Source organism: Perognathus longimembris, chromosome 15, assembly GCF_023159225.1.
Source record: "Perognathus longimembris pacificus isolate PPM17 chromosome 15, ASM2315922v1, whole genome shotgun sequence".
NCBI classification, from domain to species: Eukaryota; Metazoa; Chordata; class Mammalia; order Rodentia; family Heteromyidae; genus Perognathus; species Perognathus longimembris.
Window position 1 is genome coordinate 8,776,376 of NC_063175.1, and position 19,091 is coordinate 8,795,466.

The 19,091-nt window shown below is 49.9% G+C and overlaps 1 protein-coding gene across 4 annotated transcripts in view; it reads right to left on the minus strand.

Moving 5' to 3' along the window:
• The window catches only part of Ldlrad4 (low density lipoprotein receptor class A domain containing 4), a 373,268-nt gene that overhangs the window by 12,086 nt on the left and 342,091 nt on the right, over nt 1–19,091 (minus strand). For 3 of the 4 annotated variants that reach the window (XM_048363762.1, XM_048363763.1, XM_048363765.1), the window contains one exon: nt 4,850–5,004. In XM_048363762.1, coding sequence (XP_048219719.1) covers nt 4,850–5,004 — 155 coding nt within the window. Of the gene's footprint in view, nt 1–4,849; nt 5,005–13,272; nt 13,745–19,091 lie in introns of those variants that run through there. The other variant, XM_048363764.1, reaches the window with a different exon arrangement.

Here is a 19,091-nt window from a genome sequence, read left to right on the forward strand (position 1 = left end):
CAAATTTCATGTGACACCTCCCAGCTTTTCAAAGTTGAATCCGATTTTGCCAGAACACACCGAGGGACAACGCACACGCGTGGCCGTGTTCCACACGGCTTGTGCGGCTTGCGCAGGGGCAGCCTTCGGGGTGGAGCTGCTCCGGCCAGAGGAACCGGGGTGATGTCTGAGGAGCACAGGGTTCTGCCTCAGCAGCAACCTGGTCCTTTCTCCACCAGCCGGGGGACAAAGAAACGGGCTGCCTCCCTTCCCCAGTCCAGGTGTGCGCTGAGGAAACGCCAGAGAGCCATCCAGGCACCCGCGTGTTTACATTTAGGTTTATCCCTGTAGTAGCCAGTCATGAAGAAATGCCTAGTGTAGCTCCTTTTGTTAGTGTTTAACACAAAACTGCTATTCTACAGTAAAAACAGGCTCAATAGCCACACTGTATACCGCTCCAAGTGAGTAAAGGCCCCTGTCTGTCTCCCATTCTTCCTTCCTCAGTGGCTGCCAATTGCCCACACCTGGGCTGTCCAGACACCATCAGCCGAGTGTCTGGGGCTGGGGTACCACTCAGGTTACCCCCAAAACTGCAAGACAGACTCCAGCAATGTAGGCAGGTACCTCTCTGGGTTAACCCACAACACTCGGCCCCACGATCACTTCCCAATTATCCAGCAGCCTGCAACATGAAAAGCCATCTAGACCACCTCGAAACTGGAAAATCTCACAATGAAGACCTTGAGCAACACTCTTAAGGCAACGGTAGAAGACACGTGAAGCTCACGTCACAGTTCCATCCACCTACAACCGCTCATCGTCACTTAGGCATCCGTTACTGCGTGCTTTAACTTGAGCATGGGTTGCTCCTTTTCCTTCTCATATAGAAATGGCCGATTCCACACGATCCTGGCTGACGATCACCCCATCCCCAGGGTGCTGAACACACGGGCCTCGGGGACGTGGTGGGGTTGGAGGTGGACCGGCCTGAGGTCACAGTAGCCTCACATTCTTCCAACACACATGGGAACAGAGCCAGGACAAACAGGAGGTGCTGGTGGAGGAGTGGGGGGGTGCTCCTACCCCCGAGGCCCATGGAGCCCTGTGCGCTGTGCTGGACACTCACACAGGAAGGACCCCCCAGGGGTTGGGGGAAGCCACTGGCCCCTCCCCCCAGAACCAAGAGATCCTGAGATCGTGTTTCGTTAACCTCAGCCTGGCTTTCCTTCACGGCGGAAGTAGAAAGGCCGCCCACGAGAAGGGGCAGCTCACGCTGGCGGGAAGCTTCCTCAACCACGTTGAAACGAGTATAGCTCCTACTAACACACTGGAGGGGCCTCACACGAGTGAACAACAAAATGGCCTGAGGTTCCTAACAGTGAGGCCTTCCCTGAATTACACAGGCTCTGGAGGGCCACTGGGGCCTCCAGCCCCCCTTTTCCCAGGCATGGAGCCCACATGCTACCAAGCTGCAGGGTGCTACTCCCTGCCGAGGGAGGCTAGCAGGAGACTCAGACGCTGGCTGAGCTGAGGCTCTTCGGGGACTCCTGGGGGCTCTGTGAGAAATTAAGCCACATTCAGCAGCACCAAGTCCACATCTCCCCTCACCGCCCCCCACCCCCACCACCAGGGGCCGCTGGGGCCTGACACACCTGGTTACACCACGCCGTGACTACCTCCTCGGGATGATAACGGGGACAACCTGGAAGTACAACTGCCCTGGCCCGGCAGGACGGTGGAGGAGACGATGGGTGCTCTTGCCCACCCCAAACATTTCCTGCAGCCTGTTTCCTGACCACTGTTATCTGTGAGCCAGACACCTCGGTGGGGTCAAGAGAATGGCAGGGCGCTCGGCCCCACCAGGCAGGGGAGGACATGGCAGCTCCGGGCTCTGGGAGATGTCTAACCCATGCCACAAGGAACAGAGGCAACCTGGACAGAAAGCCCTGAAAACTGTGCATCCGTCAGAGGCCCCAAGTAGCCCCTGTCAGCGAGCTCGAGTCCCGCCATGGCTCCCTCCTGCTGTGCGTGGTGACGCGCCCGGCCCTCCGCCTTGGCACGGTCCCCTCGGGGTCTTCCGTGGTGAGGGCTGTGCCCTGCCCACTGCAGAATGCCCACTCCATCTCCACAGCACCGCCACCCCCCAGGCACTGACTGCCGGGTGTCCCCCCAGGAAGTGAAGCCAGCCCTCGCCGCGCGCCACAGATGTGATAAGGGAGTGGACGTCTCTCGAAACAGTGCAGAGAGGAGGGCGGTTTCCTCGAGGGGCGCCATCACGGTTATTTCTTCCTTAGCAGCTTTCCTTCCCGCTTTGGGAGCCACAGGTTGGACGGGTCATCTGAGGGGAAAGAGGGGCGCTGAAGCGCCCTGGCTGGAGCACTGAAACGCGCCCTGAACTTCAGGAAGCCCTGGACGGGGCGCCCTGCGATGGGAGGACCCAGGGATTAAAGACCATGCACTCCACGTGCCAGCCCCCCGGCCCCCGGGGGACAGGGCCAGTCCAGCCATCGGGACCTCCGTGGACACCGCTCCCCACAGGCTCAGCGTGCAGCCCTGGAGGCCTGGAAAGCCACAGAATCCTCTCCATTTCTAGCGCCTCCCTGCCCTGTGGCCCACGGGACTCCACCATCAAATAAAACCCAAGAGCCCTTCCAAACGAACACCGGTTCGAGGTTTCCTCTCGTCCCTTCTCCGTGTCAGCCTGCCGGGCCTCAGCTGGTGAGAGGGCGACCGTGTCAGGACATACACCAAGGACGGTGACGGCAAGTGGGGATCTTGTGAAGCAGAGGGCAGACTCCACCTCCTTCCTCCCCTGGCCCCACTGACGGGAGAGCAGGCAGGGCCGGAGAGGCCTGCTGCTTCACGCCGGGACCTCAAGCACCTCGCGGCTCCGGAACAGAGTGTGTGAGATGGGCCGCACCGCTAGCTTCGTGGGCCGTGGCTCGCGGAAGCCTGGTTTGGAGGCCGTGCGGGAAGGCTGCGCCCTGTCACCTCAATGCCTGAATGGCGCACACGGCGCTCTGCCGTCAGCGGAGGTGGCGGGTCCCTGCTGCAGTGACAGATTTTCTCTGGTCCTCTCTTTAAACTCAGAAGAACTTTGGGAGGTTTTGTTCTCGCTTTCAAAGCCAGAACTTTCTGTGTGCAGTGACATCCAGGTGCCAGGCGATGAGAAGCTTCCCAGAGGGAGGGTGTGGGTGGACTTTGTACATACAGTCTTCCTGAGGGTGACATAACTGGGAACCCCCTGAAGTGTGAACACAGCAATCAAACAGGGCCAGACAAGAGCGCAGAGTACAGGAAGGCAATGGGGGGGGGTAGAGCTGAATGCTGTCTCTGCCCCATCCAGCCCACACTTGCCCCCCATGGCTTCCAGCATTCTCTCTACCTTCATCTCTGAACACACAGACATGTCTCCACACAGCCATGGAGATGGCCAAGCCGTCAGCTCCCTGGGCAACTCTCCACGTCCCAATGAGGCAGGACCCTCTCCATGGAGAGGCCCTGGGGCCCTTGCCCAACTGACTCTCCAGATACCCCCACAATAGCCCCACCCCCCCACATACCCAGGACAGCCTCTCTAAGCTAGGGGAGAGGGGACCCCCAGGCAGCCCTGCCCTCCTTCCATAAAACACAGTTCTGATGCCTGGCAAACCACCTATGCCGAGGACTGAGGATGGAGAGCTGCTTCCTGTGCCTGCAGAGACACTGAGAATTCACACTTGTGATTCACACTCATTCCCACACCCAGAGGAAGCCCTCAGAAGCGCTCCCTGGAGTGGGCTCAGGACGCAGGGTTCCGCAGCCACAGGCCCCTAGTGTGGATTACAGAGCAGTGCAGCCGCCAGGACAGCTTTAGCAGGAGACGACGACAGTGTAGGACAAGAAACCCCAAATACGTAATAATAAAAAAGAAACCGAAGTGGACAAGCCCGGCGCATCTGCTCCCTGAGTTCCCATCACGGAACTTCAGGAGATTTTGGTCTTTCAGAACACAGAGCTGCCCCTGCAACCATAGGCAGAAACCCGGGCTTCGGAGCAGGGGACAGTCCAGACGGGCAGCCCTGGGGGTACCTGGGCTTCGGAGCAGGGGACAGTCCAGACGGGCAGCCCTGGGGGTACCCGGGCTTCGGAGCAGGGGACAGTCCAGACGGGCAGCCCTGGGGGTACCTGGGCTTCGGAGCAGGGGACAGTCCAGACGGGCAGCCCTGGGGGTACCCGGGCTTCGGAGCAGGGGGCAGTCCAGACGGGCAGCCCTGGGGGTACCTGGGCTTCGGAGCAGGGGACAGTCCAGACGGGCAGCCCTGGGGGTACCACTGCCCATGGCTGACAAACTTGCAACACAGCGTGTCAGGAAAATGATACAAAGGAAAACCAGCAAACCTGTTTCCCCAAAGAGGCGCCCTCCTCACCCTCCCCCACCCAGCCCCCCCCCCCTGCTGACCTTGGCCAAGGCCTGCAGCAGCATGTGGGGAAAGCCATGACAGCTGGCTTGGCATGCCCTCCAGGATGTCTCCAGGTCTTAAAAGAGGTATTTACTAGCAACCTACTTCTCAATAAGCAAAGCCAGGCCTGACAGTGCTCCTAGCACACGACCCACGGATACAAGGGTCAAGAACCAACCAAATGAGCTTGAGTTGAGGGCTAGTGTCTGGGCTGTGGCCGTGGCGAGGCTGCTTGGCAAGGAAGGGATGGTGTGACCCCCTGGGTCTAGCGTGTCTCTTTCTGGACTGGGTGCTGGCCACGTGCTCTGTCCAGTGGGTAAGAATTCACTGAGAGGAAAGCTTAGGATGCATGCACTTGCTTTTCCTCAGAAATTCTGCACTGCCGTGCGCTGATGTAGAAGGCTGAGGTGGCCCAGGCCCACACTCACCGGAGGTAGCCCGTCCTCCTGCCTCCTGCTCTGGCTCTGGCGGTTGATGAAGGACCGTGTGGAGACTTTGTAGTGGTTCAGAAGGCAGACGATAACCACAACCATCACTGTCACCACCACAATGATGATGACGATCTGGGCGAATTCCAGCTCCGCTGCAAGGGAAGCAGAAAGAACGTGAGCCGCCGGCTCCTCTGCACCAACTTCTGGGCATTGTAACAATTCAAGCCACCAGAAAGCACAGCCCCCAGGGAGCAGAGTCCCCAGGAAGCACAGCCCCCAGGGAGCAGAGCCACCAGGAAGCAGAGCCACCAGAAAGCACAGCCCCCAGGAAGCACAGCCCCCAGGGAGCAGAGCCACCAGGAAGCACAGCCCCCAGGGAGCACAGCCCCCAGGGAGCACAGCCCCCAGGGAGCACAGCCCCCAGGGAGCAGAGGCTGGCATACACATCCAGTCCCTGGAGGACGAAGGAGGTAGAAACTGTGGTCCCACTTTAGAGAAGAAATGAGCAGAGTTGCAGGGTTGGTGTGTAACTGGGCTGGGGGTCAACCTCAGCCTGGGGGGCTTGAAAGCTACCCCCCCCCCCCGGTCCATAGGACTGGACACTCTAGCTGTGAGAGGCACAGAAGTATTTCAGTCCAGGCTGGCCCTGGGCACTAACACATGGCCCTATCCGAAAAATAACCACGCCAAAAAGGGGTTAGTGGCTCCAGAGAGATGGAGCACCTACTCAGCGAGCAGAACACTGAGTCCAAGCTCCACTACCAGGGGGAAAGACAGAGAGGAGGGGGGAGAGGGAGAGAGAGGGAAGGAGGGGGGGAAGGAGGGAGGGAATGAGGGAGGGAGGGAAGGAAAAGGAGGGAAAAGGGGTGGGAGGAGAGAATATCCTAATATTCCCTTCAAGGCCACGTCCCCCATGACCCAACTTTTATTAGAACTACTTCTCAAAGGTTCTACCATCTTCCAAAAGTATCGTTAAAAGTACCAAGGGCTAGTCACAAGAGGGTGAGAAGACTGACCTTCTCACCTGAGCTACAAGCCTAGGTAACAGCCCTAGATGGCAGGAAGAATCCCCGGGGAAATGGGGCCTCTCTAATGGCCGATGAGGCAATGTCCTGAGTAGCTCTGGAGGGTGGCAGTCAGCAAGGCCTGATGTGGGGTCCACACTCCGGAGCCACCAGGCCTCTGGAGTTCCCAAGACCTAATGGCTGACACCGGGGCCTCTAGTGGGCCTTGACCCCAATTTAGATCCAGGAGTTTATCTGGGAATCTATTTCCTACAGGGAAAAATGGCGAAGGGAACCATTTATGAGAACATTTTCTGGTTAGGGGGCTGACAGTCAGAGAGCAAGTTCCAATGTGACCTTAATTATCAAGCACTTTGACAAGTGGGATGTGGTTACTAACCCAGAAACACGACCTTCCTGACTGCTTTCCTTTCACTTGACCTTTCTGGGCCTGAGGTCTCCTGGCTCTCAAGAGCCAGGTCCCCTGGAGCCATGTCAGACCCCTTCCTCAGTATCTGGAGCTCCCCTTCATCATTTTTGATACCAGATAAAACTGTGTCTATCCAGTCCGTTGTTTTTTTTTTTGTTTTTTTTCCTGAGACATGATGGTGAACTTGCGATTATTTATTTTATTTTTCATAGTCTAGTCCTGGGTGATGGCTGGCAGGTAGTTAAGTAGTTCCTGCAATAAGAAAAATGACTGCAGAGTATACCCAGGTCTAGAGAAGGTTCTTGTACCCGTGTCCCCACGAGCGCCCCCCTCTGGCTGAACCGGCGGAGGCCTTCGCTGGCACAGAAGCCCAGGCTGCATGGAGCCCTGAGGATATGTGCTGGGGGTGAGCGGCTCAGCGAAGGGCTTGAGGGAGGCCGGGGTTCACTCTGTGGACATACTCGGCATAGTGACGAAGACAGAGTCCTCCATAATACCTGCTTTTATTTTACAGAGAAACACCAGAACTGCTCAGGTTAACACCCCACCCCAAGTGGCTTCATTGCTTTATGGACATGGAGGGGGATGAAAGCCATGGCACTGGGAGGGGCCCTGTCCCCACGAGTCAACTCTTCACTAGGAGGAGGTCTTTCTACGTCATCCTCACTATGGAGGGTGACGAAGGTCAATGTTTGTGGCAAAGCAAATCAAGTTGTATTTTCATAGTTCTGTGGGCATTTTTATATAATTAAATTTCAGGGGTTTTATTATAAACAATAACAAACCTGGAACAGAAACATTGCAGATGAAAGAAAGCGTGTGCAGCGCGGAGTCCCTCGAAAGCCGGGCAGAGTCACTGACTCCACCTTGGGCTCACGTGTGCTGGGCGAGCGCTGTACCTGTGAGCTCCAGCCCAGCCCAGGCCGACTTCCTATGCAAATATATGTCCTTCCCCCCTTAGTACATTAGACTTCTCTAAACAAGAGTCCACCTAAGCGGATCTTGCTCTCTGTGGTAGCTACCTATCTCAACATACATTCTCCATCTCCTGGCTGCTCAGGTAGCTTCATTTTTTTTATTTTTGAACCATTTTAAATGTGGACAGAGAGAAAGACAGTGAAAATGCATGCGGATTAAAGAACATGTGTAGGTTATGTTGCCAGGCATTCGTCAGTGTACCTGGAGGAAAGACCCCTCAACAGTGAAATTCCATGTCATGAGCACTATTATTTTTAAACATGTGTCTACTGAGCACTTGCCTAATGAAAAGATTGTGCTAGGTATGGTCTTTCCAGGAAAAGCACATATCACCTTACAGTCATTATCAATGGACAATTTTTATTTATAATTTATACATTTTAATTCTTAACTTTAATTTATACTAATTTCACATCTTGACAAGTATGGGTGTACATACCTGTAAACCCAGCACTCAAGAAGCTGAGGCATGGGCTGGGGATATAGCCTAGTGGCAAGAGTGCCTGCCTCGAATACACAAGGCCCTAGGTTCAATTCCCCAGCACCACATATACAGAAAACGGCCAGAAGCGGCGCTGTGGCTCAGGTGGCAGAGTGCTAGCCTTGAGCGGGAAGAAGCCAGGGACAGTGCTCAGGCCCTGAGTCCAAGGCCCAGGACTGGCCAAAAAAAAAAAAAAAAAAAAAAAAAAGAAGCTGAGGCAAGAGGATTGTGAGTTCCAGACCAGCCTGGGATACACAATAAGACCTTGTCTCAAAAGAAAAAAGTATAAAAAGATGTACCTTGCTTTAATTTGTATTTCTCCAATTGCTGGCAATTTCAGATTTTTTTTACGATGGCTATGGTGATCTGTGTTATCCCTTTTACTAATCATATTAGTTTACACTAGTTTATTTGTAGTTTTCTCACTTATTCTTCATGCATTTATAAGAAGTGTTTACAAATTATATCTACAAATCCTTGTTGTAGGCACTGCAATGATTTCAAACTTGGCTGTGAGTTTCTCTACATATGATATAAATTTTTATGCCATCCAAAGACTGTCTTCTCCCTTTACAGCTTCTAAGTTCTGTGTTTTCTGGAGAGACTTTCTTCAATATGATGAATATACTTTTTCTTCTAAGGCTTTATGGTTTGTATTTTTTTGTAGGTTCCCCCCCCCCCCCCCAGAGCTGAAGACCGAACTCAGGGCCTTATACTCGCCAGGCAGGCGCTCTTCCACTGAACCAGATCCCCAGCCCCTTTGGTTTGTATTTTTTATGTTTAGATATTTATTCATGCTGTATGTTATAATTTTGACCTGAGGTAGTCCAGAATAGTCTGTACTGTCTGAAAACCATGCATCTGATCTAATATAGTATTGTAAATTCAAAAACTGATGAGGTAGATGTCACTGTGTGAAACCATACATGTGAAGAAAAAATAAAGAAAAATCCCAATCCAGGCACAGGGATACATGCCTGTAATCTGAGCTACTTGAGAGGCAGAGATCAGAAGGATTGTACCTTGAGGCCACACAGAACTTAGCAAGATTCTAGCTCAACAAATAACCGGCCTGTGGGTGAGACATGCCTGTAATTCTAGCTGCTCAAAAGGCTTAGGTAGGTAGTCTGTTGCAGGCTGGCCTAGGCATAAGCTTCAGACCAACCTGAAAGTTAAACTACAGTGGCCGGGTTTGGTGGCTTATGACTATAATCGTATCTACTTGAGAAGATGAGATTGGGAAGATCTGGGCTTGAGGCCAGCCTAGCCAAAAAGTTGTTGACACCCAAGTTCATCCAATAAAAAGCTAGGTATTGCATAGGCCAGCTCCAAGGGAAGCATACAGGTACACCAGAAGTCCACATGAATGTGAAACTCTATCTCAAAAATAACTAAAGCAAAAGGGTTTGGGATATGACTGAAGTGTATTTGTCTAGCAAGTACAAGGCCCTGAGTTCAGACCCCATGCTGAAAAACAAATCCCCACCAAGGCAGAGTGAGGTTAGAGTACACTCAGGTGCTTGCAGAAGCAGAGACAGGTTCTCCAGGGAGCTGCATGCCAGTCACTCCCAGCCCACACTCTGGGGGAGGGAGGTTGGCGACCCGATGAGAGGCAGTTCTCCAGCTCTACTATAGAACTTGGCCTGGGCATGAGAGGGAGATCTTCCTGCAAACGAGGAAGACCCACGGGACGTGCAGGTCTCCAAGGTTACCATCCCAGGAAGTGAGTTGCAGTTCGCTACAGTTCTGTGTCAGGGTCCCTTGTGGTGTCCCTGGATCCCACCGCACTGATGTCAGGGACGCCAGCTGTGGGGCCCACAGTCAAACCGGTGGCCACGGCTTGCTTTGAACTCAGGCCAAAACTGACAAGGAGAACAGATCACTTTTTCACTGAAGTTGTAAGAAATGGAAAATTAACAAATGGAAACTATGAAGGTTTTACTCTGCCCAGGGTTACAAATACTATTCTGGGAAGGATGCAGTGGATTCTCAAAGCAAAATAATGTAGAAGTAAAGTAAGGATTTAGGGAGAGAACACAAAGACCTCCAGACCCTGGGCTCCTGTACGAGGTCAGCCCCTCCCCTCACCCCCTCATCAGGCCCGTGGTGGAAGCAGCTGCCCTTAGCACAGCCTGATTGATGTCATGGGCTAGGGCAAGGCCAATCATGCACACAGCCTGAGAGATACAGAGAGGAGAGAATGGATTCTGGAATAAGCAAGAATAAGGAAGAAATGATTATTTTAAAAATGACAACTCACAGGAGTACTCATGTCCTGAGAAAACAACAAGATGCTTTGGGTTTTCCAAGTTTTCTGTGTCCAGTATGGATCTGAAAATAACCCACTGGCCAGGTTTCCTTGATTCTGATAGCTACTGATCTCAACAGAAGGATGCCAGGAAAGCAGGCCACACAAACAAGAATTTAGGGCCAAAGTTCATTTATTTTCCCTCCTCTCCTCCTTCGATGGGACTGCAGTTCATGGTGCTATAGCTATAGATGAATCACTATCATCCAAACACCAAGAATTTTAGGGGAAATCAAACGTTTACAGGAAGGCATTATAGTGCCTTATTTTATTATTGCAAAACAGCAGCAATGACAACAGTGATGACAGCATCTCTATTTTTATAAAAACATCTCTAAGAAATTCCAAGCTTCATAGTAGAGTTACAGGAACAAAACGGTGTGATGTCTGTTGGTCTATTCCCTCATTCAACAGGGAACTGAACTGAATCATACTAGAGGCGTGAGTGTCTGTCCTATTTTTAACAAGCTCCGGGGAAGTATGCTTGTAGCACCTTGGGTCCTAAGATAACACTCATTTCCATTTGTGGGGTGGCTAGCACCATCTTGCATTTGGTCTTTCTTCTGCTAATATATCATTCTGGGCTTAAGTTCTGGTTTCTAAATGCTTCCTTATTTCTAAGTTTCACATAGGTGATGTATGGCCTTACAGATCTGACTGTGGTGGCGGGGGGTGGGGAGGGGGCAAAGTGCAGGGCCCTCATCCGTCTTTCCTTTCGCAGGGCACGTTCACCATGTGGGAAGGGTTACCGTGCAGAACCCTGCAGTATCACGGCAGGGCGAGACATGGCTACAAATCCTGCACACAGTCCTGAGCTGTTTACCTCCCACTCTTAGCACAGCCGCTGCTCCGCTGCATTCCCACGCGTGTCGGAACCGGAGCACACGGAGACCACAGCCAGCCTGCCACCCAAGCGAACTCTGTCAGTCACCCCCGCCCGCAGCGCCCCACCCAGGCATAGCAACAGGCCCAACCCACAGATTGCCAGTCCTGTTTGCTTTCCACACTGTGAACTCTGTCCGCATTTCCCTCCTCTCCCTGTGGGGTCAGCAAGAGACAGGCGCGGGGATAAGATGGCAGCCTCATGAGTGTCTTACTCTTCCTTTATGGCTCCAAGACACTTTTTAAAGTGCTGAGTGTTCCCAAAGGCTGGTAAATTCTTTTCCAAATCTTACAGAGACCAGACGGCGGCGGTGGCAGAAAGATGGAGGGGGCATGAATCGGAATCTACTTAGACTAGAATTGTTTCAGGTTTGTGAACTGTTAGTATAAAAATATTCTGGGAGATCTCAACGCTTGAACGAAAATTCACACTCATTAAACACCATGTTTGAAGGGGATATTCAGCCTGTGTTATGAGAATGACTTCACAGCTTGAACTTTAGAGGGCAAAACAATAAGAGCTATAGTTTTACTAATTACATGTTTAAAATTGTATTTTCCTTGGAGGTTGGCTGGCTACGCCAATTTACCTCACAGCAATATCAGAGTATCAGGAAAGAAGGAAGGAAAGAAGGGAGGGAGGGAGGAAGGGTGGGAGGGAGGGAGGGAGAGAGGGGAGAAGGGAAGGGAGAAGGGAAGGAAGGAGGGAGGGAGAGAGAGAGGGAAAGAAAGAGAAAGAAGGAAAGAAGGAAGAAAAGAAAGGAAGAAAGGAAAAGAGAAAGGAAGGAAGGAAGGAAGGAAGGGAGGGAAGGAGGGAGGGAGGGAGGGAGGGAGGGAGGGAGGGAGGGAGGGAGGGAGGGAGGGAGGGAGGGAGGGAGGGAGGGAGGGAGGGAATTCTGTTGGCTTTCCTTTGTGTTGTAAACTCTAAGCCCTCAGTGATAGGGCCGGGGCCAGCACACACTCCGTACAGCATGTGCGTGATCTGTCTTGCCAGTGCCCTCCTCTGGTCTCCCCTGCAGAGTGAGCCTTGGGTCAGATCTTGATCCACAGCATCCAGGCATCAAGCTGCTGTATGTTAAATATAAGCTGTCTAATTTGCTTAGCCAGTGTCGGATATACAACCATACTATCAACCAATTTGACGGTGGTGAAATTTTGCCAAGGATTTCACATTCTGCACAAACTACCCAATATTCTTGCCCAAAGGAGATGTGCACTGTCACTGGAAATCAGGACCATAGTAGCGATAAGTTACCTGTTTCTATATTCCTACAGTTTGCATGGTAATGAAACTGGAGGGATAGTAACAACAATTGATTGAGATTAATGTGAGGGTCAGGTGTAGTCCAGACACAACCAAGCGACTCCTCTGGCACTGGCAGGCTGGCAATGGGCAGCAACAAGGAGATTAACTCAGGAATGCCCAGAACGCAGACTCTGAGAGCCCATCCGGCTGAGGTAAGGCTGAAGACCCACCCATTCATCCAGCACCAGGACTTGTCACCAGGGCTTTTAGAATCTGATCTTTTTAGAAAGAAATTTATCTAAATATGTTCCAATCAAAGATGACTGATGGGATTCTCTGAAAAAAACAGCAGAGGAGTAAGAGCAATTATAAGCCTCTTAAAAGTCTATCCCCCTGCCATGCTATAAATGGGGAAAAAATACATACCTGAAATGATAGTCCCCCTATAGGATTCATTTAAAATCCACCCTCATCCCACCTCCACACACTAAGTTAAGAAAGTGTCAGAAGAAACCCAGCTGCAAGCAGCCGCTCTCCCCAGTCAGGAGCGGCGCTGGAACGGCAGGCTCTGTCTTCCTCTCACTTTCTCTGGCTCTGTAGCTTTGGGAGTCAAGTTCTCTTTCCTAATCGCTGCTGTTGCTACCTTGATCACTTCAGAAACTATTTAGTGAGCTAACGGCATTCCAAGAAATACAGCCTTCTTCAAAATGCTATCTTCAACAATTCAATGACCCAAAATAGAAAGGTACTCACTCAGCACCGACTAAAAGAACTTGCCAGGGGGAGGGTTTAACCTAATGTATAGAGCACTGGAAAGACCCGACTCCAAAGCACAAGTCTGTGTATTTACATATCACATCTCCAACAGGAACACACTAATTACAGACTGCAAAGGCAATGAAAAGGCTGAAAACATGTTCCTGAAAAGTCCCAGCCTGAAGGCTGTGAGCTGCACCCTGCGCTGCGGCCAGACAAACTTCTTGGGAAGGACTTTTCCTCTCTTAACTCTGTCCTCCAAACAAGCTGAGGGAGAAGCGAGCCCCAACCCCAAAGATCATGCACCTCCCGTCACTGGCCTTTGCAAGATGTACCTTTTTTAAAGAAGAGGTCTTTAAACTGAGCCTCCTTCTGTGTGCTGTTGTTCAGCTGCTCACTGGACATAATCGAGTCCTTTGGTAGAAAGGTCCAATTGTGACACAGCCCTACCTCCATCCACCCCAGTTCAAACCATCCTTCAGGCAATCTCCTCTCCAGCAGCTCAGAGCTACAGTTATAGCCAGCGTGGGGTGTGGGAGAGCAAGTGAGAGTGGTGTGTGTGTGTGTGTGTGTGTGTGTGTGTGTGTGTGTGTGTGTGTGTGTGTCTCTACTGTATCAGCAGGGCCCAGCCCAGGTGCTAGACTCAAATGCTGTGGCTGCGACCGCAGACTGTGGCTACCAATTATCAACTGCCATCAACAGAAATCAGGAGCTCTGCCGCAGGAAGCCAGCAGTGTCACTAAGAAGAGCGAGTCCACAGCCTCCATTCCTGAGACCAGCTGAACACCCAGAGCTGTTTACAGTAACATAGATCCATGATTAGTCTGCATTTCTTGGGTTTGGCTTTATACCTAGACATGTCACACACACACACACACACACACACACACACACACACACACACACACACACACACGCAAGCAGAATGCAGCCAGACCGTTCATCTGCTTCTATTACAGTCAGTAATCTTTTAAACCAGCAAAAAATCAAGTGAGACAAGGTGGAAAGAGGGAAACTTGCAAATCTGAACAAAATATGTATTTCCCTCATCTCTGCTGGAAGCTTTCATAGTTGGCAAAAATGGAGAAAGTGCTTACCCCCTCTCCTGTAGATCCAAATCAGAGAGCACAGCTCAGCCTGGAGCATCTAGCGCCCTCTTCCCTCTGGGGACCAGGCCACAGGTTGTCCTTCTAAACCTTCCACTCCCCAAGCACCCGCACCCAACTGGTGACAGCAGCTCTCTGGAGCTCTCACAGTACTGGGGATTGGCACTATTACAACCATGCCAGGAATACTCAGTGTCTCGCTCCCCCCACCTCTCTCTCTCTTTCTCTCTCTCACACACACACATTCTCTCCCATTATTTCTCAGTGTTAGTAGTACCAATACACAACAGAATCCTGCAGGTCAGGACTCTCTTACCATGCAGTTTTACTTAAAAAGACATCTGAAATTCAAGGGGAAAAAAAATCCCAGGGAAAAGGCGATTAGAACTTGAAAGCCATGCTTTCTTGAGAGGACACTGCCTCCTGGATCATGTCACGTGAGCACGGTCTTTTTCCCCTGAGGACTAAACAGTTTGTTTCATATGTGTGCAAAACATCTCTCAAGCGTCCTGATGCCCGAGGCTGTGTGAAGAGACTTCAGGGAAGGCTGTGGATCTGCCACAGTTTTCAGGAAAAAAAAATTTAAAAACCACCACCAGTCAGCCATGGTGGAAAAGCAACATGCCGGGTGATACTACAAATAACCCCAGCTACAAGCAGGGCTTGCTCTGTGCCCAAAATAGCTTTGTTTTTCCTTATTTAGGGTAAATAGGAATGACATGTGGACCATAACAATAGTTTTGGCTGTAGGAGGAGTTGTCAAAACAAAACCAAACTCTGTTGGTTACTATCAGCCTTGGAAATGAGGCTAGTTATGTCAGCACCCTGCCCAACGTGGGCCAGAGACTGGGCATGACAGCCGGAAGGGGGCCTGACGGCACTGCTGCGTCCTGGGGTTGGACAGGAGACATCTTTCCTGTTTTAATTAGTGAGAGCAGGGGCAGGAAAAGAACACAAAACCCCACCAAAGACGTTTCAGGAACTTCATGAAGATAAAAGACGTTCAGCCAGGTGCCAGTGGCTGACATCTGCAATCCCACTTGCTCAGGAGGCTGAGATCTGAGTATTGTAGTTCAAAGCCAGCCTGGGCAGGAAAGTCTGTGAGATTCTTATCTCCAACAAACTACAAAAAAGCTGGAAGTGGAGCTCTGGCTCAAGTGGTAGAGCACTAGACAAAAAGGGACATTGCCTAGGGTTTGAGCTCAAGCTCAAGACCCGAACAACAACAACAAAAGTTCAGTACAGCAAGACAATGAGCAGCTACAGAGTTGTATGGGCAACGCAACACAGTCTAGTTTTTCTTGAGAGCTTTCCAAAGGAAAACTGTGGCTCCACTCTCCTGTGTCATTCATTGCCCAGACTTTAGTTTCTAGAGTCACACTGCTGGGTGAATAAGTCTTAAGGAGAGCCAATGATGGAGCCGACCCCTCTCTCCTCCCTGCTCATTGCCTGCGCCACAGAACAGCAGCCTCGGGAGGACTGAGTCTCTGCTTCCGCCTCAGGCGGCTTGGCTGCCTCTCTGGGCCTCAGCCCCGTCTTGTTCTGGGGGCCTGGGGGTGTGGGTGCTTGCTTGACACTGTCCAGTCAAGGCTGGCCAGCATGACAGGTGCACTCTCCACACCAGGTCCTTACTGAAAGCACTCCTACGAGTGCATTTGGTTGACACATAAATCTGTTCTTTAAAATTGAAAAATTATTCAATTCTTGGGGCCGAACACTCTCTTTACTGATAGATGTATTTGCATTTTTTGAAACACCAAGTAGCCCCATTTGGGGTTTACCAATTTACAATGAAGTCTATACATTTTTTAAGTGTTTAATGGTCATACACTTACCTTGCTTGCCTGGCTTCCTTTTCACTGGGCACTGCAGGAATGGTGGTTAAGCTTAAGTTCCCTGTTCATCTATTTAATGTTCTCATTATTTAATCTATTTAAAAATGTGTTAAAACCTCTGACTTTCTAGATAAAAGTTGATTTTAACTACTGTCCTGGTACATTCGCATGTCACCCAATGGCTTCCCTGTGCTCTCATGGGACACACTACACATTTGCTGAAACTTCTAGGCTCCTGTTTATGTGTGTGCAATCTATGGCCTTCGTGGTTAATGGGGTACCCTTCCCAGCATGCACAGAGAAGTTCTCTGGGCTAATCCACCAGGTGGTGTTCTTGATCTTTATTTTTAAGCATCATTGAAGGAGGATACTTCAGGAAGCAAGTTCGGGGGCCAAAATCATGAATCAAGGGACAAGCATCCCAATCCTAGCTGGCTATGAAAGTGTGCGACTCACAAGGCTTTTTAACTGACAGGTGCCAATGCTTCTCTTCCCTTAATGGGGAGAAGCAGCAGCACACATAGTGGAAGGGTATGAGAAAAAACAGTGTGCTGGACAAAAGCACTCATGTATGACAGTGTGTAAAACATCTGCCTTCAGTGTCAGGCACTAATGGCTCACACCAATAATCCTAGCTAGTCAGGAGGCTGAGACAGAAGATCACAGTTCGAAGCCAGCCCACACAGGAAAGTCTGTAAAACTCTGACCTCCAATTGACCACCCAAAGCCAGAAGTAGAGTTTAACTCAAGTGGTAGAGCATGAGCCTTGAATACAAAAGCTCGGATAGGGCTGGGAATGTGGCTCAGGGGTAGAGTGCTTGCCTAGCATGCGCGAAGCCCTGGGTTCAATTCCTCAGCACCACATATATAGAAAAAGCTGGAAGTGGCGCTGTGGCTCAAGAGGTAGAGTGCTAGCCTTGAGCAAAAAGAAGCCAAGGACAGTGCTCAGGTCCTGAGTCTAAGCCCCAGAACTGGCAAAAAAAAGAAGAGAGAGAGAGAGAGAGAGAGAGAGAGAGAGAGAGAGAGAGAGAGAGAGAGAGCTCAGATAGTGCCCCAGGTCCTGAGTCTTGAAGGACTGGCACCAAAAATGAAAGCTGCATTCCAGAATTCTTCCTCTCTGAATACTCTGGTAGACAAATTTTACTAATATGACTTCTATGAGGTTCGTAATATGTTTCAATTCTATACAGCCTTCCTACAGATAACCTTTTCTGAGGGGCTGAATTTGTCTTAGGTTCTATTCATATGTTATTTATTTAAAAAAATGGAGAATTGGCTGTCAGCTAAAACCTGAATAGTGTAAGTTGAGGCTGGGAGCCCCACTACCTTGAGTGGTCAAAAGGTTTAGCAGTCTAAGTATTAAAACCTAAAGGCTTAGGACTGCTCAGAACTCACTGGCTCCAGGGGAAAAAAATCTCTGAGTGGTAAGCAGATACTCTGCTATATAGATATGTGTCATTTGAGCTGGGTGCTAATGGAATATAACCCTAGCTACTCAGGAGGCTGAGAACTGAAGATCATGGTTCAAAGCCAGCTCAGGCATGAAAGTCTGTGAGCCTCTGGTGTTTTGTTTTGTTTTTGTTGTTGTTGTTTGTAATCTGTCATAGGGCTTGAACTCAGGGCCTGGGTGCTGACCCTGAGTTCTTTTGCTGAAGGCTAGTGCTCTACCATTTTGAGCCACAGTGCCACCTGCAGTTTTCTGGTGGTTTTAATTGGAGATAAGAGTGTCACTGACTTTCCTGCCTAGGCTGTTCCAGAGCTGCCATCCTCAGATCTCAGCCTCCTGCGTAGCTAGGAATCCAGGTGTGAGCCACCATGCCTAGCTGTGAGCCTCTTATCTCCAATTAATCATCAAAAAGCCAGAAGTGAAACTGTGGCTCAAGTGGAGAGCACTAGCCTTGAGCAAAGGAAGTTCAGGGATAGGGCAAGGGCACTGAGTTGGAACCCCAGGACTGGCACCAATATATATACATCATATATATTATTTGAAGAGTTAGAAAACCCTCTCAATGATTATTCAGCAGCAAGTTGACATTCTTAAACATTTATAAAGATTACTGCTATGTTTTAGGAACTTTTACACTTTGTACCTCTTTTATCCATACACTTTTAGCCATGGAAGGTATATTTTCTTTTTTCTACTTCATAGATGAGGTGCTGAGGCTCAGAGAAGATATTTTGTCCCAGGTCAAATGCTTGGTAGGAAGCAGATAGGAATGGAACACTGGGCATCATTATGTAGAAACTAGAGAGTCTGACTTGGAAACACCCAACTCCACCCACCCTTTTGATTGATAGGTTGTGACCACTGAATTGTCCAAAAATCAACAAAAGTAAAAACCCTTGAAACCACCGAAGGATGTCATCAGATCCTATGAACTTATTGTGATTTTCTAGCCTGAGGGTACAGTTTCTTTTGGGCACAAAGTGGGCATGTAAATTTATACTTCCATGATCATGATCGTATGTGTGGTTGGGAGTCTGTTGGAGCCATGTTCTGCACCTTGGATGCCTGTGACTCAAGCTCCTGGGAGACAGGATAGCTCTGTCGGTTACACACTCCAGTTTATGACTAGGCCATAAAATGTTGCTCTGAGGTGAAATTTTCCACATAAAAAGTAAGCCCAGGAATTTAGGCCTTTACAAAATGAAGCAGTTCAGCTTAAGCAAGTTTGTTATTCTTAAAGTCATGAGTGAGAATTTTGAAAGAATGCAAACTTTACATTCCTAAAGAATAAAAACATCGAATAGTCCGGTATTTGTGGACATGAGCCTCTCCCATGGAATAAGTTACTAATGTTCCCTTAGTGCTTACAACACCGGAGCACAGAGAAGCCTTCATGGAGAAGCTAAATGCTCTGCATGTGCTTCCAGTCCACCCTATTTTGGTAGAAATGTTAGCAGATCAAAAAGTATGTGACTCTGTGGAGCCAGCAAGCCAGAAGGTAAAGCAGAAGCTTATTTATGATAGCTTTATGACAGTAAACTCCTGACCCTAACATAGTTTAGAGTGTACCTTGTGCATTGTCTATAGAACCACAGTATTATTTCTGATAAGGAAAAAAAGAAGAATTCCATTTTTCCATGGTTGTGGCAGTATGGATTTTTTACAATGCCTAAACTATATCTTTGAAATACATTGTTAGTCTTCTAAACCTTCTAAGAATATAGAGGAGAATGGAAAGTTTTGTAGTGACTAAACTCAAGTCTGGG